At 35.0% G+C, this 23,511-nt stretch overlaps 1 protein-coding gene across 2 annotated transcripts in view; it reads left to right on the forward strand.

The window, feature by feature from the left end:
- Positions 1–23,511, forward strand: part of Cpa6 (carboxypeptidase A6) — a 341,537-nt gene that overhangs the window by 302,343 nt on the left and 15,683 nt on the right. For both annotated transcript variants that reach the window (XM_010611478.2, XM_010611477.1), the window contains exon 9: positions 21,975–22,177. In XM_010611478.2, the coding sequence (XP_010609780.1) occupies positions 21,975–22,177 (203 nt within the window). The remainder of the gene's footprint in view (positions 1–21,974; positions 22,178–23,511) is intronic.

The raw sequence follows: 23,511 nt of genomic DNA on the forward strand, positions 1-23,511 counted from the left end.
AATAGATTCATTCATAGGAAAATGGATACATATTGAAGATATACTCCTAAGTGAAATAAATAAGTCCCACGTGTAAATACCGAATAGTTTCCCTGGTGTGAATAATCGGCAATAATACATAAGATCCTAATAAGATTACTGACATTTAGAAATGGGAAGAAAGGAGCTAAAGGTGTAGGGAAGGTGGGATGTGTAGGGGAAGGGTAAAAAAAGGGAAAAGAAAAAAATGTGAGAGAATGAAAAGATGAAACTAAAGTGTTTGTAGATCGGGAGGGGAGGAGGGGGTGAAGGGAGGGCAGGGGTAAGGGGAAAAAATGAGAATCAAGACTTGTCATGTAGAGGTACAAGATCCCAACAATGAATGTAACTGTACTGTATCCCTAAAATGTACCAATAAACTCAATTAAAGCTGAAAAAATAATTTAAAAAAAGAAGATCCTCCAAGCTGTACTAGGGGCCTTTGAAGTGTCATGGGGCCAACGTGCGCTGCTAGTGGAGAAAAGAAAGGAGCGGGAGGGGCCGAAGGCTCAAAGCTTTCTTTCATATAAGGATTACAAATGGTCAGGTTTCGGTTTCTTGTCTCTTCACATTTCCTCCTCCAGTTTGGAAAGTTAATTTATCTACCTTCTCAGCTATCTGCTGAACCCGAGCCATCAGGATTTTATAATCCTTCATATAAGGCTCCTGGAAGCTGATCCTTAAGTGTTTACATCCTCACTTTCACTTTCAGTTGAGGATAGCTCCTCAGATTTTTTACCAAATTCACACTCTCCTGTCTTTTCTTCTTTATCTTTATCTCCCAAGCAAGTACGAGCCTGTTTTGGCAAAGGGGGAAGAGGTCGGGATAGCACATCATCCGGAGACTCACACCCGCGATGCGGTATCTGGTTTGGGTGCTCATAATGTGTACCATAGGATTCCGATTCACACTGAAACGGCTGGAGAGCTATGGATATCAAATTACGGAGTGACCAGACTGACACTGGAAATTGTATCCCCAGCCTGATGAGCGTGCATTTAAAGCCCGCATGACTTGTTTCTATACTTTTAAATTTAACTGAGTTTTACCACTGGGGTGAAACCAATAACAATGTTTTCTTACAACCAAGCATAGCTCCCTGTATTGGGAACTCTTTAACTTCACCCCTGCACTTTTCAGCATATTGTGAAGTAATTTGATACACTGAGTCTAGGTGGATGGAGAATTCCCCGTGACTCTACTCTGAAATTCCCAAAAGTTTCATTTTCTCCTGAACGTACTTTTTCCCCTTTTGGTTCCCCTGACTTTTTGAGACTTATCCTTCAGATCCCTGTTTGGGCACCAGTGAGGTGAGCACAAAAAGAGGCACAGCATGACTGGATGAAGGATGAGAGAAAGCACTGGCGAGAGGAGAGGGACCCATATGAACAGTGCGTACTGAACATGAAGAGCTCCTGTGACACATTGAACTCAGCAGATTTTATTCTAGAAGCCATGCTATTTCAAGAAATGTTATAAAAATATAGAGGTATGTCAGAGAGGAAGTCACACAAAGTCATAGCAGCCCTTCGGAGCACATCAATTTCATTGAAAGATTTTGAAAGGAGAATTTTTTTGTCAAAACAAACTCAAATATATAATAATTGAGTGAACTACATAATTCACATAAATTTTTAAAGTAAAACAAAGATTTCAAAGAAGTTTTGAACTTACAGTCTATGTGGGCTTTCCCTATTACAGGTATATTGATAGAAATGTTTGAAAAACCCTGGGAAATGGGTAGCCTGTGTTACTTAGGTTTCCATTACTATAACAAATACCTGAGATAATCAACTTATAAAAATTAAAGGTTTATTCTGGCTCATGGTTTCTGAGGTTCTAGTCCATGATCAGTTGGTGCTGTTGCTTTTAGTCGTGTGATGAGACATTGCATTGTGGCAAGAGTACATGATAAAGTAAAACCACCTACCTATTGCCTTGGGAGGAAAAGAAGGAAGGAATTGAGATTCCACGGTCTCCTTCAAGGGCACTCCCCTAGTGTTCCAAAGACCTCCCACAAGGCTCTACCTCTTAAATATTCCACCACTTCCCAATAATGCCAGGGACTATACACACCTTTAACATGTGGCCCTTTAAGGGACACATATTCAAACTAAAGCAGAGCCTTTAAAGGTTCTCTAGCTGGAAAAATACTGGCTTATCTCTTAGTGTCACTTGTGAAGAATTATCAACAAAAGACTGATCAGGTCAGTACAGTATGACAATAATTCAGGACAAAATAATGTGGATTTTTTTTAAAAAAGATACACATGAGGAATGTAAAAACAGCAGCATTCAAGATGATGGAAAAGACTATGTTCAGAGAGAAGAGAGAGCGACCCAAAATGACTCCATTTCTGGATAAAGTGACTTGTGGATAGAGAAATCACCCAACAAGATTTTGCATCTAGTAGTAACTGGAATATTTGGTGAAAAACAAAAGTCCAGTTTTGAGCAGTGGCTACGAAGCGCTTGTGGTAATCAAGGGAAAGATGTAAATAGGTAACTGGATATAGACCTGGAGTGTCAAAGAGTGTATGATCTGAACATTGAGACTTGTGAATACTCAGTGCAAATAGAGTTATGGAACCTTTACAGGTGGAGGTCCAGGTATATATGAACATTGAGAAAAATCAAAGGAGAACCTCAAGCCTGTCCATACTTATTGCCTTAAGAATTCCATAGCAATGGCTAAATAACTTAATGTATACTAAGTTGGTAAAGCTAAAAATCTACAAAAATAAATTGAAGAAAAAATAATATAAACTATGATATAAAATTGAATCTAATATTGGCCAATTATTTTTTACTGTGATTGATTGCAATTTTACACAATATATAAGGTGTTTATATATACATGTGACAGATATGTGTGTTTGGCCTACTGACACAGGAAGGAAATTGGGAAAAATACAAAAATGCTAGAATTGGTAATCTGGTATTGTTTTGTCTTCTTTTAAGTACTTTCAAAACTTAATTTTAGAATTCCACTTTAAATAAAAAGTTTTCCTGGAAATAGTGCATATTCTACACTTATTTTTCTCATGCAACCTGCAAGTGATTAGCTAAATGACCAATTAAACTATGATTTTTATTGAAATGAGCCCAAGATAAATACCACTTAAACACAAAATCTTGTTGCTGCTATGTAGCTTTAAATCAGCCCACCCAACTATACTACTCTGAGAATTTAGCAAAGCTCATTAGAACCATAGGAGTCATTTTACAAATACTTATTGAGCACACCTTGGTTGCAAGTGAATGCTACTTTGGAATATTTTTTCAGACACTATTTAGATCAAAGAAATAGTTTCTTATTTCCTTCAACTATATTTTCTCCACCTATGTGTTAGTGATACATAAAAATGCCTTTTATGATAACCCAACATGAAACTATAGATAGTCTTATAATATTATTGTTCAAAATAGTTCAGTATGTTAAAAGAAACAGATGAATGAAATTTGAAGGATATGGGAAGATAGACAATATTATAAATTGATATTAAGAGCACTAACAGGTTTGACTTCTAGGGAAGGGTATTTGGCAGTACCTATGCATGTTCCTTTTTATTGATTGAGGAGTTGTTACAGGAATTTATCCTGTTTCTATACTCACGTGTGGGAAATTACTTACGTATGAAGATTGCACTAATTGCAACTTTCCTCATAGTAGCAAGAGATTATAAGCATTCCAATGCCCATCAACAAAGGACTCATTAAGTAAATTAGGCTCAATTTATACACTTAAATACTATGGAGCGACAGCTATTTTATGCACTGATATGGGTATATTTCCAGGATTGTACACACACACACATACACACTTGAACTAAGCAAGGTAAAATGAATATACATAGTATATAAAGAATGCTATTGTGTAGAAAGGTTTTATCATATGTGCATATGATGAAACTATCTTTGCTTCTAAATACATTGCCTAACCCTGAAGTAATGCCCCCAAAAAACTAATAGAAGTGATTTTCCTGGGTAGAAGTGGATGCTTAGACAGATGAAGGAACAATTTGCATGGCATTCCATGTACCTCCACCAAGCAATAAAAAGAAATTTAAGATTTAAAAAGTATTTGTTAAAAAAAGATTTAAAAAATAAACCAACATGCTTTTCTGAGAAAGCTAAAAATGTAATTTTTGACTAACATCAGGCTGTAGAATGTACTACTGCTACTCAAAACACTTGTTCACCCTTCATATTAGCTTTTGTATTTCAGCTTAATTATCTTTCATTAGCAAAATGGAGGCTGAGCAAAAGGAAGCTCTTCATAGCCTATAAAGAAAATATTATTCCCTTTCCATGCCATTTTTCATTGTCCATACTTACCACACCCACCAAAGTGCAGAGAGTGGTATCTAAGAAACCCAAATGCACTCCCCTCCTCTGCAGGCCTCCCCCATCATCTCTCCTGTTCTCTAGAGGTGTTGACTATGAAATAGGCTGAGAGAGAGTTAAAAATTTCATACTCATTAAAAACATTTATATAAACATTTTTTTATTGCATAGGTAAATGGGACTTGGAAATCAGCAAAGATCTTTTAATAAATATGTCTCGGAATGTAATATTTGCCTTATTATATGGACATCTTTCTTTATTTTTAATTGATAAAATTGAATGTATATATTGTATTTAACATGATGTCCTGAGTCATATATACCTTTGTGCAGTGAAACTGCATCTATTTAATATGAGGTTCTGGCATGCCATTCTAACAAGCAATTGTGAGAGATTCCAGAATGCCCTTTTAACAAGACCCACAATAAAAAAGTTTTAAAAAGCACTAATCACTTCACTTATCACTCCTCTATTTTGGAAAATACAATCAAAGACAGAGTTGTAATACTATTCAAAACTATTGATTCTCTTCCCTTTTTATTCATCTGTAGTCTGAGGTGTCTCTACTTTTACTTCCATGTATTTTAAGATTATGGCAGGATGCTAGAAAGCAACATCATTATTCAGGCTCTTATACAACCCCTTACTTTTTATTATAACCTTAAATTATCACAATTGACCTTAAAACATAAAATGAAAATGAAACTTGGATATGATAGACTAAATGGGACCTTGCTGAGGAGCAGATTGACTCACTCAATAAACATTTATTGAGCCCCTGCTAGGAGCAAACCACAATGCCAGAAAAAATTGGAATAGCATTCATTTCGTGTTCTTAGGAACTAGCAACCCAGTGAGGGAGACTGGTGTACAAACAGCCAGCTATGGTGGGAAACTAAGTGAAAGTTGATAAATAGAGGCATGAATGTGTCACTCAGGGAAAGTATAAGAAAGAGAAATTCTGACTAGGGTAAGAATAGAGAAAAATCCATACAAGTAGATTTTTATTTTCAAGACTACTTCTCAGAGTAGTTTTTGGTTTGCAGCAAAATTAGGCAGCTACAGAGATTTCCCATATACCGCCTCCCCACACACACACATAACCTACCTCATTGTCAAAATTTTCCGCACCAGAGCATTTCATTACTTTCAGTCGGTGAATCTACAATGACACAGAATCACCTGAAGCCCACATTTTATACCACAGCTCACTCTAAATGTTGTACATTCTGTGGCTTTGACAAATAAATGACGTCTATCCATCATAGTTAATACATAATATTTTCACTGCCCTGAAAATACTCTGTGTTCTATTTATTCATCCCTCTCTTCCCTAACCCTGGTGACTATTTACCTATATATGGTATCTATAAGGTTTCTTCCCATATATAGAGAGTCATCCTTAAGTACCAGGGATTGGTTCCTGGGACTTGAACAGGTATCAAAATCCATGGATGCTGGAGTACTTTATATTTACCTACACACATTTCAGTGCTTTCCAGATTGCTTATAACACCTAAAAATATAAATGTTCCATGAAAAAATTTTTATACTGTAATGTTTCTTCAGTATCTTTTTAGTGCTTGATAACTCATTCCTATCTATGTGTGCATGTATATATGTGTCTATATATGTGTGTATATATGTATGTTTGTGTTCGTTCATGTTCCAGTACTCAGGCTTGAGCCCAACGGCTTTGCACTAAGCTTCATCCCCAGCCCTTTTTATTTCCTGTTTTGAAACAAGATCTCTAAATTGATAATTTGCCCAGCTTCCTGCCTCCTATCTCAGCCTCCCAAAGTGCTGGGAATATATGTTTGTGCCACCATAACCAGCTGGCTCTTTTTTGATGTTATATAATACTCCATTTTCTGGATGAGCCACAGTTTATTTATCCACTAATCTACTAAACCCTAGTGGTTACTTCAAGTTTGAGAACTGATGAACAGAACTGCTATCACATTGAGGACATACTCTTAAGTGAAATTAATAGGATGTACAAGTATAAATACTGAATAGTATCTCTGGTATGATAAACTAAATGTGTAAATAAGATTCAAAATGTATAATTGTGTAATTAGGAAAAAATGTCTAAAGGGATAGGAAAAGTGGGAGGCATAGAGAAAAGGTACTAAGGGAACAGAAAAAATAAGAGAAAGGGAAAAAATGGAAACAAAGTCTTTTTAAATGGGGAAGGGTGGAGAGGGTGAAGGGAGGCCAGGGGAATGGGGAAAAAATAAAAATAAGATCTGTCATGTAAAGGTACAAGATCCCAATGATGAATACCTAAAATGTACCAATAAAGAAAGAGAAAAAACTGCCATCAACATTCACACACATTTTTTATGTAGATATAAGTTTTCAGTTCCTTTGGATAAATTCCAAGTAGCATGATTCTGTTTTATTTTGTAAAAAACTGACAAACTATTTTCCAAAGTAGCTGTGCCATTTTGTAATCCCACTAGCAGTTATGAGACTTCCTATTTCTTCACATCCTATAAAGGCAGCATTTGGTGTTGTCTGTGTTCTGCATATTGGCCACTCTAACAGGTGTGTAGTGGTGTCTTATTAATGTTTGGATTTGAATTTCCCTGATGACACATGATATGGAGAAACTTCACATGCTGTGTATTTACATCTTTTTTGGTGATGTATCTGTCAAGGATTTTAGCCCATCTTTTAGTCTGTTTATTTGTTTTTCTTGCTGTTGAGTTTCAGGCTTCTTTGAATATCCTTTATCAGAAGTCTTGCAATGTTCTTCTCTTAGTCTGTGGCTGACCTGCTCATTCTCTTGATATTGTTTTTCACAGGGCAGAAAGGTTTTTGGTTTAATGAAATCCAATTTGTTAAGTATTTATTTCATGAATCATGCCTTTTATGTTGTATATTAAAAATCATTGCCGTAGTCCACATCATCTAGGTTCTCTCCTGTTATATTCTATGAATTCTATAGTTTGGCATTTTACATTTTAGACTATGATCCATTTTGTGTTAATTTATGTGAGGGATGTAAGATCTGTCTAAGACTAGATTCCTTTCTTTTATTTTTGTTTTTGTTTTGTTCTTTGTATGAGGATGTCCAGTTTTTCTAGCACTCTTTGTTTAAGAGATGGTGTCTACTTGCTTGTATTTCCTGACAAGTAGCTTTTCAGCTGAGCCATCCAGACATGAAAGGACTTTGATAGACTTCCAGGTAGAAGAGAGACTCCCTTAAAGGAAAAATAGGAACCATGACAAAGAAGCTGACTTAATGTCAAAACTAGTATGGAGGCAGACAAAAAAGATATAAGAAGACACAAGAAGTTTAGAGTAATGGAACACAATGGGTAGTTGGAAGACAGAAGGAGGGAGGAATGGAGTCAATGGAGACTTGAAACATCCAAGATCTTTAACCAAAATAATAATTCCTTATATGTCTAGTTAAAGGGCTTTGACCAAAAACTAAAGAGAATAAATAGAGGGGAAAAAATGAATTGGAGAAGGGAACATCCTTTGGTCTATCATATTAATTTCATTCATTAATTACTGAATGTTTTTTAGGGTAACATGCTAGGCATGGGAGATACAAACATGAAAAGACACAATTCCTGCCATTATGAACATTGACTGCTTAGTAAAGGATCATTATATTATACTGTGATAAATATGGTATAGGGATAAAGGAAAGGTACTTGTAATATTGTATCAGTGCCATGTTACTGCATAACAAATTTCCACAAATTTAGAAGATTAAAACTCAAATTTTTTTTCTCCTATACTTCTAGAGACCTGAAGTCCAAAATGGGTTTCACCAGGCTGAAAGTGTGGCAGGGAAACATCCTCTTAGAAGCCTTAGGGAAAAATGTTTCCTTGCCTTTTCCAGCTTTTTTTTTCTTTATTTATACATTTTGGTTATACAATACAGTTACATTCATCATTGGGATCTTGTACCTTTACATGACGTATCGAGGTTCTTATTTTTTTCCCCATTCCCCTGAACTCCCTTCACCACCTCCACCCTTCCCCATTTAAAAAGACTTTGTTTCCATTTTTTTCCCTTTCTCTTATTTTTTCTGTTCCCTTTGTACCTTTTCCCTACCCCTCCCACTTCTCCTACACCTTTAGACCTTTTTTTCTATTACACAATTATCAATTATACATTTTGAGTCTTATTTACACTTTTAGTTTATCACACTAGAGATACTATTCAGTATTTGCACAAGTGTCATTTTTAATTTCACTTAAATGTATGTCCTCTATGTGCATTCACTTAGTTATGAATGTCTCTAGTTTCTCATTCTTTATGGTTGAGTAATGCTCCATGTTATTTAAAAAAAAAAACACACGCACACTCATTTCTTTATCCAGTCTCCAGTTGATAGGCAATTAGGCTATTTCTAAGCTTTAGCTATTACAAACTGTGCCTCTATAAACATGGGTGAACATATATCACTGTGCTATGATTCTTTTAATTCTTTTAGGAAGATACCCAGCAAGGGAATAGCTGGGTCAGATGCTTGTGATTACATTGAAGACCTAGCCAGACAATCCTGGATAATCTCCTTATTTTAAGATCCTTAATTTGTCATATCTTCAAAAGATTTTTTTTTTGCCATATAAAATTATGTTCACAGGTTCCATGGATTAGGACCTGACAATCTTTGGAAACTATTATTCATTCTACCACATCAGACATAAAGGAAAGGTCCATACTCCAGCACCTTTATCCTCAAGAGTGTGGTGAGATGCTATAAAGTTTTAAGCAGAAAAATTACATGGTGAGAAGTATGTTTTTATAAAAGTAAATCTGAGGAAGTAGATTGAAGAAGAGCCTAGAGTCAGGAGACCTCTGTAATAACTCAGGGAGATCTTTAGCTAAGACCTTAATAGTTGGATTTGGGATATTGGAATGAAATTAAAACAATGTCACCAACTGCTCTTTGCAGATTGTTGGATGAAATAGATGACTTCTGGTTTCAGATGCTATACCTTAAGAATTATAATACAAGAGGAGAAGCAGATCTGGGGTTTGGCAGACCATGGGCAGGAAATGAGGTTTCATCTAAGGAAAAATACATTTTCAAAAGAGTTTGCTTAAAAATTGTTTTGGAATGCAGTCCATTCTTGGAGACAATCTCTACCACCAGAAACCAATTAAGAAACACAATTCTTGTTACTAAACCTTATCCCCATATCATTAGTATGCAGTGATATTAATTTTTTTACCTAGAACCTATCCAGTAAACCTACTGGTAAAATACCAATTCAGTTAAAAGAAAAAGGGCTTAGAAATCATTAAAATCAACAGTGCAGTTTCCAAATGATGGGCAAATGGGCTATTTCCAAGTTTTAGCTATTACAAACTATGCTGCTATAAACATGGGTGCACATATATCACTGTAATATGATTCTTTTAATTCTTTTGGAAAGATACCCAGAAGAGGGATGGCTGGATCAAATGGAACCTCTAGTCCCAGCTCTTTGAGGTATCTCCATATTGATTTCCATAGTGGTTGCACCAGTCTGCACTCCCACCAACAATGGAGAAAGATTCCTTTCTCCCTCCCCACAACCCCGCCAACATTTGTTATTGTGTGATTTCTTGATAGCAGCCATTCTTTGTGGGGTGAGGTGGAATCTCAGTGTTGTTTTCATCTTGTTATAATTCTTTCTGCTAGTTCCTGTGCTACTGAGGATTTGTTCATAAAGTCTTTTCCTATGCCAATGTAAATGGATACACTTTGAGGATATACTCTTAAGTGAAATAAATAAGTCACACATGTGTAAATACCAAATAGTTTCTCTGGTGTAAAAAACTATAATAGTACATAAGATCCTAATGAGATAATTAACAATGTGAAATAGATCTTTCTGCTAGTTCCTGTGCTACTGAGGATTTGTTCATAAAGTCTTTTCCTATGCCAATGTAAATGGATACACTTTGAGGATATACTCTTAAGTGAAATAAATAAGTCACACATGTGTAAATACCAAATAGTTTCTCTGGTGTAAAAAACTATAATAGTACATAAGATCCTAATGAGATAATTAACAATGTGAAATAGAAAGAAAAGGGCTAAAGTTGTAGGGAAAGTGGTAAGGGTGGGGGAAAGAATAAGGGAAAAGAAAAGAATATGAGAAAATGAAAAAATGGAAATAAAGTGTTTGTAAGTGGGGAGGGGAGGAGGGGGTGAAGGGAGGACAGGGACAAGGGGAAAAAATGATAAGCAAGACCTGTCATGTAAAGTACAAGACCCCAATGATGAATGTAACTGTACTGTATACCTAAAATGTACCAATAAACTCAATTAAAACCAAAAAAAATCTAACAGTGCAGTGCAGTGTCATAGTCTATTAATTTTCAAATTATTTTCTCCTACACATGTATATTTAAAACACACATACATTAATTTTACCTTTTTGTCTTTTTTAAATTTTTTTCCAATGAATGTTTTATTGTGTGCCAAATTTAAGTGATAGTCACATGGTTTAAATCACATCAACTGAGATCAACACAAAGTTAAATTGAATCATAAAAGCACTATTTCAAAGAAAAAAATCATGTGCTTTTTGTATTTTTTTTTTTTACAGTACTAAGGATTTAACCCAGGGCCTTCACACTGAGCCACATTTCCCCCCCTTTTTTAATTTTTTTTTTTTTTTTTTTTTAGACAGGGTCTCACTAAATTGCCCGATGAGATTTGAACTTAAGGTCTTCTTGCCTCAGCTTCCAAAGTGCTGGGATCGCAGGCATGTGCCGCCACATCCAGCTCCCTGTTTACAAGTGTATGTTAGAACAAATTATAGGTTAGTAGAATGACCAAACCAATTTTTAGTTAAATAATTCTATATCTAGTAACTATCTTCTGTGAGACACTCCTCACTATCAATAGCAATGTCTGCTACTCGTGACACAATGAAAATCATTGCTTCCATTCCTAACCCCACAAGGACACAGTCACAGCAGTTATATATCTGGCTCTGAGCTGGTTAGTGGTGCATTGCTATGGAGCCCAGTTTCATGATTTGCAGCCCATTGATGCTTCTAGTATCTTTCCTTCTCCATCAGTCTCCAGCTCATTTTATCATTCAGAAAAATTTGGGATTGTAAAAGCAACAAACCCCCATTTTGTTTTTTGACCCCTACTTTTTTAATTCCACCGATCTTATGTTCAGCTGAGACTCTTCTCTGCTGTTGCAGATTCTCTAGGGTTTCTGATTTACCCTGCTCTCTTTCCTTCCTCTGTACTCTGTCACTTACAGTCTATGCTGCACACTTTGCAGTTATATTTTATCCTGCATTTGTCTTGTCCTTTAATTTCCCCATATGTGCCTGTCTTGTCTCCTTTCTAGATTTATGAGGTTCTTGTATAGTTTCACATCTCAATACTCAAAATATAAAGAGGTGATATATAGTAAGGAAGTTAAATTGCTGAAGTGTTCAGAATGGAGATATGTGTAGTTTAATTTGACAAGACTAAAACCTCTCAGATCTGCAGTGCAGAAATCTGTTAATGTATTCTGCAGTTGTTCTGCATGTGAAGATGGGAAGGAGAATTTTGTCTGCTTCAGAAACAATCTATTGACTGCCATAGTCTAAGGGAGAAATATAACCTTTACATTCTCATTCTTCTAAAACATGGAGGGATGCATTTGGTGCCTCTTGATTCTTTCCCCCTAAAAAAAATTCTATGTTATTGTTGCTTTCTAGGTCCCTTTTTGTTGTTTTTTGCTTCTTTTCTTGCAAAGCTATGCCCTGGTGCTTTAGCTTTCATTATCTTGATCTTCTATAGTATGGCAAATATTTCAGATCAGAATCTGTGTAACTGAGGCCAGATCTGGACAGAATCTTCAAATAAAATGTATCCAACAGAGCTACATAAAATCCTAAGGGAACTTACCATTCAATAATATCTGTGAGCTATTTCTTTGAATTTTAGTGAAACTTGATAGTACCCCCCAGAATACTATAAATAATACTGTATTAGTGGTCTTATTTCCACCTGAATTACTTTATGGCCATATTAGAGACCCGGCTATTCAAGATTTTGATTTTATTTTGCAAAGACAAAGTTGGTATATGAGATGAGTAAAGCAAAATTCAAACAAACACTGGCAAAAAGCATTTTAAATGTGATACCCCATTCTCTACTGAATCAATACTTAATCTGCATTAAATAACATTGGCAGGATACCAATCCATAACATAAACTATAAATTCTATAAAATACTTCAATGGGGGCTGGAGATTTAGCTCAGTGGTTCTGCCACCTGCCTTGCAAACACAAGGACCTGAGTTCAATCCCCAATACGAAAGAAAAAAAATCATGAATAGAATACTTCCATGTCTAAAGTGCTTCTCAGGCATACAGCGTTAAGGCACAGCTCATCTTAATATTATACAGGTTAGCTTGTGTGCATTAATAATGATCTAACATTAGTCAAACACTACTAAGCCAAAATGAGTAGGGTTTATTTCCATTTTTTCAAAACTGGGCAAATGGGAAGTCACCAGTGACCTACACATAAACAGATAATTAAGTCTTTCGGTTTGAAATTCATTTTCAGAATACTGAGTTGTGATGGAATCACTTTAACTCCCACTGGATAAATAGCACAGAAAGTTAAAACTCATCTGAAGGAACAAGAATGCCAACAAGAAAATTAAAAACAAAATCACATCCAGCCTCTCTCTCCCTCTCTGCCTCCCTCTCTCCCTCCCTCCCCCTCCACCCATACAGACAAAGACAAGATTTGAAAAGGTATAACCAAAGGGGGTTATGTAAACTCTGAAGAGGAGACAGGGATTTTAAAAATTGTGGTCATAAGAAATTTTAGCCTATCTTTAAATTTTAATATTCTTTATAAGAACTGTCTACTGGGCCAGGGATTTAGCTCAGTGGCACTGTGCCAGCCTTGCAAGCACAAGGTCCTGAGTTCAATCTCTAGTACCCCCACAAAAAAAGAATGTCTATTCATGCACTTATATAATTAACAATCAAATTTCTAACAACAGATAATCTATTCATCTATCTCATAGTTGACTAAGCACATACATTATTAAGAATACTCAAATTAGGGGCCTTTTTTCTTAGCATAAATGAGGCCCTTTCTATTTCTGTTTAGTTGTAATTTTAATATTTTAACTGTGCCATTTACCAAATGTCCTCTTATGAGCTGAGCATGGTGGACACACTCCTATAATCCCAAGCACTCAAGAGGCTGAAGCAAGGGGATATTTTGAGCTGGACACAAGGCTGGGCTAAATAATGAGTTCGAGGACAACTTGAACTGCATATAGCAAGACAGTTTCAAGAAACCAACCAACCAAACAAACAAACAAAAATGTCCTCTTGAACCAGATCCCAATAATGAATGTAGTTGTACTGTATACCTCAAATTTACCAATAAACTCAATTTTTTTTAAATGTCTTCTTACAGTTCCTTCTGGTTAAATAATCCAACTGTATTGCTTTTCACATGAAAGTTATGTAATAAACTAAATTAAGGTTTAAAAAATTTAAAAACTGTAATACTCCTCCAAACACTTCCCTTCACTTCAAACACACTTATCCCATCAGCTATGTCACTTTCTGAAGCAATTCTGGAAGTCTTTCAGGTGCATTGTCATGGCTGCCTCAATGTCCTGAATCAATTCAAAGTTTACCTATCATGATCATTTTGACTTTGGGCAAGAGCCAGAAGTCACACAGTGCCAAATCCAGTGAATAAGGTGGTTGAGGACATACAGTAATGTTTTTACAAGCCTGCTCTTCTGTTGGATGGCACTCAACAGCAGCATTCACCATGTTTTTTAATCATTCACCACTTCTATTCTTTGGTAGAAAGCTCACCAGCATACAATTACAATTTTTATTCAGGGGTTGGAGAAATTTATTGGTCCTCTTTTTACTAAGACAATGCTTAGCCATGAAGCTATCACTGTGCAATATTCTGATGAGAATAAGAGAACATTTGTATCCATGTGCATTAACAATTTGGGGCTTACCACTTGAATACAAAGATTGTTTAAGAGTCACATTTCCTTCCTGCAATTATTAACATTTGTTAAAGTCCCTATAACTTAAAGTGAGCTCAGAATTTCAGATTTGAATTTACTTAAGAAATATTTAGGTGTTAAACTATTTTCATGGACCTACAGTCTTATTTGAAACTGATGTTATTGTTGTCATTGTCCTTATATATCCTTAACCTTCCATAGGGATGAACTAGAATTACTTGTCTAATCAAAAACTGAAATAGTCCAAGTCCATGCACCTTTGTTGTACAGGGTCAGCTTCATTTATTCAAGCAACATATAAAGGGTAGTAATGTTCTCCATTTTACTAGGAAACAAGAATATATGGCCTCTTTCCTGAATATATGGCCCATGCTTGAAAGGAGATGAACATATATAAATAACTGCAACACAACATAAATACAGTACTGCCAGACCTACAGCCTTCCACAGCCAGATACAACCACATCTACAACTCTTCCATATTCTTTGTTCTTCTACTCTTCCTACAATATGTTAGACTTGTACTGCACAGCCTGGGCTCATATAAGATGTTTTTAAAAACTCCGAGCCTACCTAGAGAAGGTTGACATTGACTGAATATAGTGAGGATGCTGTGGCTAAGGCAAGTAGCTTCAAGTTGAGAAAAGCATTGTGACTACACAGCCAGTGGACACAAGGCAAGATGCATCACCACCCACATCTTCCCCTGTAACTTTGTTTTCCATTCCAAAAACAAAGAATAGCACTTGCTCTGTTTTCAATACCAAAGAGTTATCCTCCTTGCTATTCAATCTTGAAGAAAAACTCAATAATTCTATTTTTCTTCCCTTATAATAGATAAGAGGAAGCAATTCCTACCCTTTGTACATTGAAAAACAAGGAAGTCTCTAGGCTCTTTGAAAATCAGAAGTGGCTTTCAAAATAGTTTCAATCAACAGATAAGATGAAAAATGAGAATATTTATTTTTGTTATTGTCTTCTTTGATGCTTTGAACAAGGCAAGCAATGTATCATTAGGAATTTAGAGTGGTTATTTAGAAGAGTATCTGATTTTCTAAGGAAACGTCAACTTCTTATCCCAAATATGAAGTAAGAATATATTAGAGCATTGCCTACAAAAATACCTTCAGTGGGTCTTACTTTGTAGTATATAAACCTCCAAAATAAAGTATAAAGATAAGGGGCAGAAGTGAAAGACAGCAAGTGAAAAGATGCAAGAAACACTGATGATCTCAGGAAGTAGCTTCAGCACACCATGCTGAAAAGACCATTTTTAAAAAACTGTAATCCATTCACAGTAATGACAAGAGCAACAATAAAAATAAATAAAATGATAAAATATAATGGAAGAATTTAAAGCACAATCTTAACAAATGGAATGGTATAGCCTATCCTCAGATTTGTTGACTCAATACAGTACAATAAAATGCTCCCCAAATCAATATAAATTAAATACCATTTCAATTAGAATCTCAATGATTTTTTTTTTTACTTTTAGGAATTGAATTAAAGTATCATGAAGCTTCTATGGAAAAACAAACAGGCAGAAAGAAAAATAGAGCAAGGATCTTGTCTTGGCTGGTACTAAAACATACTTTTAAAAATGCTGTCACAGATTCATAGAGTAACAGTATGGATAGAGACAACCAGATGAGCAGAACAGAACAGAGAATCCAATAATAGATCCATAAATACAGCAGGCCTGAATATATGATGCAGGTGGTAATTTTTCTCAGTGGGAAAATTATAGGATATTTAATAAATATGCCGACAGAATGGTTGTCCATCCAGAAAAACCAATGTATAATCTTTTTTTTTTTTAATCCAGAAGGATTAGAGATTTGGAAAAAATTAAGCAATAAATTCCTAGAAGAAAAATCTGGAAAACACCACTTTTCTTTATGATAGGGCAAACTTTCTCAACTAACACAAGAAACCCAAGAGCCACTTAAAAGGAAAAGATGTGGTGATTACATAAAAAGTTAAATATTGAGCCAGGGATTTAGCTCGGTGGTCCCACCACCTGCCTCACAACCTCAAGGTCCTGAATTTGATCCCTGGTACCAAAAAAAAAAAGGTAAATATCTAAAATGATAAAATTATAGTTTTGAGGAGAAAATGCAGTGCAGATAGCAATCCGTACAAGACACTTTTATTCATAATTAGGAAAATGATAAAGGTCCCAAGAGAAAATAAAGTGAGCTAAGAACATCATTAAACAATTCAGAGAAGAATTCAGTCTAAACTATACATGAATGCAAACACCTTTGCAGTATGGAAAGAAAATTAAATTTTTACTGTCAAACTGGCAAAAATCAAAAGGTGATATATTTGCAGGTGATTATTGATAGGGATTAAGAAGAAATGGCACTCTTTACAATCTTAGCAGGCAATCCTACAAAATGCTCTGTGAGAATTAAAAACAATCTTTTTTTAAATTTAAAATTTTAAATCATGTGAATTTATTTTTCAATCTGGTGTCCTATGGAAATGTTCTTTCTCATTGCAGTAATTATATCAAGTTGGTTGTAATGTATCCTCTTGCTGTATTGCATTGTTCATCATGGCAGAAGAAAGGAAAGAAAGAGAAATAAGTATAACTCCCAGTAATAGACAAGAGACTAACTCATGTTACAATTATAATAGGATGAGTGTAAATTAATGCAGAAGCTGTACCATGCAATATAATTGAAGGAAAAAGCAAGAGGTAAAACACTACATGATTATAATTGTTTTGTGACCAAAACAACATAGCTCCTGTATATGTATAATTGTATAATGCTTTGAGACAGTAATATATTGTTGCTATGTAGTTCAAACTGGCTTTGAACTCACTATGTAGCCCAGGCTAGTGATCCTCTTGCTTCAGCCTCTTGAGGGCTAGGATTACAGGAATGTACCACCACACCCAGCTTTGAAAACTACATTGACACCTTCTTCCACTTGTTAATATGTGTTGCTCACAGGTAATTTGAACAGTGGGAAATACAAGGAAAAAGGAAAAAAATCCATGCTAGGGTCCAGGCCAAGACATACCACATGCTAGGGAAAATTTTTACTACTGAGCTACACTGTGGACCCCAAAAATGAAAATCTGAAAGGGACAACATCTTTTTTAAAAATGTTAATGGCATTTGGAATTCATTTATGAGAAATTTTAAAGCTATAATAAAAAGAAAAATAAATAATTTGTCATCCAGAAAGACTATAGATTTTGGTATACATAATTTTGTATGAATATTTCATTTGGGAGATCAACTAAGAATTTATTGTGCTCACGTTCTTTTATATCATAATTTACATTTTCAATTTGTTTAGGAAAAATAATACCTGTATATAGCTAAAGTACTTACCTTAGATTTCATTGATCTCATCCTTAAGAGAATTACATCTTTCTGTATGACTAATAAAATTTTAAAATATTTTGGGCTGGGGATTTAGCTCAGTGGCTCCACGACCTGCCTCTCAAGGGCAAGGACAGAGTTTGATCCCCAGTACTGGAGAAAAACTTTTTTTTAATATTTTAATCATTGTTTAATTCATCACTAGCCATTCCCTAAACTTTTGTGTCTCATATATTAGCCCAAGAATAAATATATAAATTACAATTTATAGGAAATTACATATTAAGGAAAGCATACTTAAAAGTTTCTTCCTGATATGATATCAATCAAAAACATTGGGCGGAAACAAAAAAATCAGAAATCTCGGGCCAGGGATTTAGCTCAATGGTGCCACCACCTGCCTCGCAAGCTCAAGGTTTCAAGTTCCATCACCAGTATGAAAAAAAACAAACAAACAAATCTCATCTACAATTCAAGACCTATTACTCTACCTAGTTGTCAGATCCACTCATTCACATCCTTTCTAGAACTTTCTCTTATCAGAGTTTCAGTCTTCTTCTTCCTCTTTGCTTTTTCCCATATTGTTTCTACAGAAATGTTTGTCTTATCAATAATGACAATACCTTTCACTGATCCCCAAGATTACCATTGTCTGTCTTTATATCTTTCCTCCCCTTGTAGACCAAGCTTCCTGAAAGATATTCATGATCTATCCACCCTACCTTCTCCTCTGTTCTTCCCAATTCATTTTTCCCAGTGTATATATCTCTTTTTTCCCTACCATTCCCTAATATTTCTATAGCAAAATTGTCCAGGTACTTTGTCACTATAAAATAAAATACACTTCTTTCTTCATTTTACATGCACATCACACCCTCTTTATTGAAATGTCAAGTCTGTCTTGGAAATTACACTTGCCTTTTGAACAAGAATTTTAGGGTATTATGGTTTGGATCTAAAACATCCCCCAAGGCCATGTACTAAATAAAGGCTTGGTTACCAACTGATGACCTTTTGGGAGGTGATTAGATCACCAGGGCATCCCAATCCATTGATAAGGTCATACTTTGATTGCACTATTGAGAGGTAATAGAAATTTAGGAGGTGGAGCTAGTTTAAGGACTGGGTGATTGGGGTTGACCAAGGGATATATATCATGGCTCTGGCCTCTTCCTCTGTGTTCTTTCTCTGGGCCTCCTGTCTTCCAAGAGATGAATCACAATATTTCACAGAACTAGAAAAAATAATCCAAAAATTCATTTGCAACCAGAAGAGACCTAGAACACCAAAAGCCATCCTAGGCAACAGAGACATGGTAGCAGGTATGACGATTCCCAATTTGAAATTATACTACAAAGCCACTGTGATAAAAAAAAAAAAAAAAAAAAAAAAAAAAAAAACAGCATGGTACTAGCAAAGAAACAGACCTGAGGATCAGTGGAACAGATTGGAAGACATAAAAAACAATTCCAGTTGTACTCAGCTAAGTCATCTTTAACAAAGGAGTTGACCATCCTCAGTGGAGGAAAGATAGACTCCTTAATAGATGGTGTTGGAAAAACTGGATCTCAACCTGTCAAAGATTAAAACTAGATCCTTATTTTTCACCATGCACTAAATTAAAATCCAAGTGGATTAAAGACATAAATATTGAAACAGGAAAACTAAACTTGCTGGAAGATAAGTTAGGCAGAACTGTTGAAGACATTGGTATAGGAAAAGACTTTATGAAGAAATCCTCAGTAGCACAGGAACTAACAAAGAATCAACAACTGGGATCTCATTTTATTAAAAAGCTTCTGCACTGCAAAAAAAACCATCAACAGAACTAAGAGACAACCTACAATGTGGGAAAAAATGTTACCAGCTGCTCCTCAGAAAAAGGACTATTATCTAGAATATCTAGAAAAACTCAAAACAATCACCCCCCCCATATAAAGACCTGATTCGAAAATGGGCATCTGAAATGAACAGACATTTCTCAGACAAAGAAGTAAAAGCAGCAAGTAAATATATGAAAAAATGTTCCACATCACTGGTCATTTGAGAGATGCAGATGAAAACAATACTGAGATTCCACCTCACCCCACAAAGAATGGCTGCTATCAAGAAATCACACAATAGCAAATGTTGGCGGAGTTGTGGGGAGAAAGGAACCCTTCTCCATTGTTGGTGGGAGTGCAGACTGGTGTAACCACTATGGAAATCAATATGGAGATACCTCAAAGAGAAATTTTAATTATTAGTTCTTCAAATATTTCTCTTTTTTTCTGTCCTTCTAAAGCCTCTATAAATCATATATTGATACTTATTCTAATTTTCATACTCTCATTTTTCTCTTAACTGTTTTTGTTGCCATCTGTGGATATTTAAAACTCTGCTCCATCTCATTAATTCACTCATCAACTATATTTATTCAACCCATGAAGTAAGCTTTTTATTTCTACATCTGATTGGCTTTTAACATGTAACTTCATGTCGTTGTTTGTTTGTAGTGTTTTATCTATCCTTGAGAATATTTATCAGTATTATAATAATTTCTTGTGTTCTCTGGCACATTAATTCTGCTCCCTCTGAAATTAATTGTTCAGTTTGTTTTCATCTTTCCAGTGCTTAATATTAGTGTTTCACAGCTATCTCTTTATTTTTCCAATTTCCTTCAGAGTATCAGCTATAGTTTTAACATTATGTTCTGAGTTTCATTTATATCCCACTTGCTTCCAGGACATCTCCAGAATGAGATTTAAAAGAGAGTTACTCCTATCTCGATCCTGTTTATCTAATCACATGATCTACATTTAATGTCCTCAAGATTTAGCCTGATTGTCTTATGTTATTTTCATATTTAATAAAATTGGACTATCCTACAAATCCACCAAAACTTTCCATTAGCTTACGAAGCAAGTTATTATTTTCTCAAGATAGGTAAGGAATAGTGATAGCCCTGAATGGCAAATAACTATGGAAAATTAAATCACTTCCAAAATTTCTTAGAATGGTAATACTTTGTGATTTTTTTTTTTTTGGTTTTTTGTTTTGTTTTGTTTTTTTGTTTTGTTTTGTTTCAGGGATCAAACTTGGGATCTTGAGTTTGTGAGGAAGGTGGCCAAACCACTGAGCTAAATCCCTGGCCCTTTGTGATTATTATAGTGATTCTTCCTCCTACCATCGTAGCCTCTTAATAAACAGCCTGTTTGATGTGCTTTTTTATTCAAAATTATTAAAATTTAGTTTCGAAGATTGTTTTAAGCTAAACTTTAACTGACTAAAGAGATAACTGAGGAAGTCTCTTGGGTTTTATAAATCATTTTGAATATTGCTGTAAAAATACTGTAATGGAAATTGGTTAGGCACAGTCCAACAGAATTATTTCTGGCTGCCCTTATGTTCTTAGTATGTCAATATTTATATCTTGTCAGACACTTTTATGGAAGTATAGCCTACAAAAATATTTGTAGACTATTTGCTATACTGTTTTTCTAGTTATTAGGTATCCAGCAAGAAAGACACAGGGCCTTCCTTCATAGAGCATTAGAATTCAACAAAGAACAAAGAATCCAGATGAAGGAAAACAAGGGAGGAGAAAGGGATGAAGAAAAGAAGAGACAAGAAAAAAAACACAACAGAAGGAAATAATGGAAACAAAGCTTTTGTAAATAACAAGGAAAAGAAGGATAGAAGGGAGGGGGAAAATGGGAAAAAAAAGAAAAAGCAAGATATATTATGTATAGATACAAATTCCCTATGATGAATGTTATCAATATGAATATCTAAAATGTACCAATAAAATAAAAACATACACAAAAAGGAATGTAGATTATATTAAGAAATAGAACTAGTGTACTCCAGGCACCCAGAATAGTGTAAACATTGGTCGAATGAGTAAATCATTAAAAGCATGTTGAATGTTATGAAAAGAAAGTACAGGTGTTGTAATGCATATAAATGGAAGGCCAAACCTGCTTTAGGGGATTATGTCATTTTTCCAGCAAAAGAACTGACAAATGAGAGTCGTTCCTTTAAAATGGTTATTGCAGGTTTAAACAATCAGAACCTGGTTTCCTTCCAGACCCATTATTGTACATAGGGGCTAGAATCACCTCAAATTTTTCATTATTGATTTACATAAATGAGAAATTAAATGAATTGCTTATAATATAAAAGATCTGCAGAAATTTTAAAAACATAATTTAGCAATGCTAATTTGTGTTTCTTGTGTCTTCCCTTCCTACTACCCATCCCAATTTATTTTCTGATTTGCAGATGAAGGAGCTTCTATGCACCCTTGTGATGATACCTACTGTGGCCCTTTTCCAGAATCTGAGCCAGAGGTCAAAGCTGTAGCTAACTTCCTCCGAAAACACAGAAAGCACATTAAGGCATACCTCTCTTTTCATGCATATGCTCAGATGTTGCTGTATCCCTATTCTTATAAATATGCAACAATTCCCAATTTTAGCTGTGTGGTAAGTATTTGAACCTATGGTTTCATTCTGATGCTGATATGATTCTAAGTGTTAGTGATAATAGCAAATACATATTTACTCAAATAGGTAATATATATTTTAACTTATTTATTCTGTGTAATTTTACATACTAACTTTATTCTTCTTTTTTTTTTTTTTTTTTTGTACCGGTGATCAAACTCAGGTACCAGAACCACTGAGTTAAATGCCTGGCCATTCTTTGTAATTTTATATATTAACTCATTTATTCATAACTTTTCATTTTATACTACTTTATTATTCATATTTTATCCCCATTTTTCAGGTTAAAAACTAAAACCCAGAAGGATTTAGCCCTATCTCTAGCTTCAGAGATACTACTTTTCAAATGCAATCATTTAAAGCCTATTTGCATTTCTACCACAGGTTATATAGCAAAGGTCAGGGTGGATTTGATTAATATTACAGCTTAGGTCACATATGCTGGGATGTAATTAACTTTATTGGGTCAATAATTGTTCATAAATTATAGTCTCACTCTCATTAATTAAAAAGCAAGTTTAATATATAAGTGCTATTTGCTTAATGCTACTAAGCCTCTGGACATGGATCTGAAAAATTAGTACTAAGAATGAATAGATTTTTCAGGCATAAGATTACTTGAAAATGAGCAGAAAATGCAGAAGAGCTTTTTTTCCTTATCACAAAAACCCCACAACCTGCTCCCTAAAGGGTATAATTCATTGTTAAGCAAGTTCATTTCAGAGCCCATAGCGTCTAAAGGCCTATAAAGTTCAAGACCAAGAAAAATTAATAAATAGTGTTAGAAGTCAGGATAGCAATTGCCTTTGGGGGAAGGGAAGGGAGGCAGTGATTGGAAGGAGGAACAAAGAAGTTTCTGGGTTGTTGCTGCTGTTCTATCTCTTGACCTGGATAATAGTTACAAGAATATATGCATTTTGCAATCATTTGTTGAGCTGTAAACTTAAAATTCTTCTACTCTTCTCTGTGAATATTTGAAAGTTTCTTTCTAACTTCTGACACCACATGTGTGGTTTCTTTTCCAGCATCACTTCTCAGACACCTACTGGGTGTCTATCTAGTGACTAACTCCACAGGTTAAGGTCTCAATCCTCTAACGCTTTCCTACTTGAGCATCAACTGCTGTGGAGGGATTCTAGGTTTCCACCACCTTCTCCTCAATTTCAGTAATTTATTACAACTCACAGAGAGTATGAAAATGCTTTACTGTTGCCAGTTGATTATAAAGCACATAAATCAGGTATAGGGCAGAGGCCAGAGACTTCAGAATTTCTGTGCCTTCTCCATTTATACCACCTTCCCAGCACTTAGAT

This window comes from Fukomys damarensis, unplaced genomic scaffold, assembly GCF_012274545.1.
Source record: "Fukomys damarensis isolate Sample0158 unplaced genomic scaffold, DMR_v1.0_HiC HiC_scaffold_5, whole genome shotgun sequence".
Taxonomy (NCBI): Eukaryota; Metazoa; Chordata; class Mammalia; order Rodentia; family Bathyergidae; genus Fukomys; species Fukomys damarensis.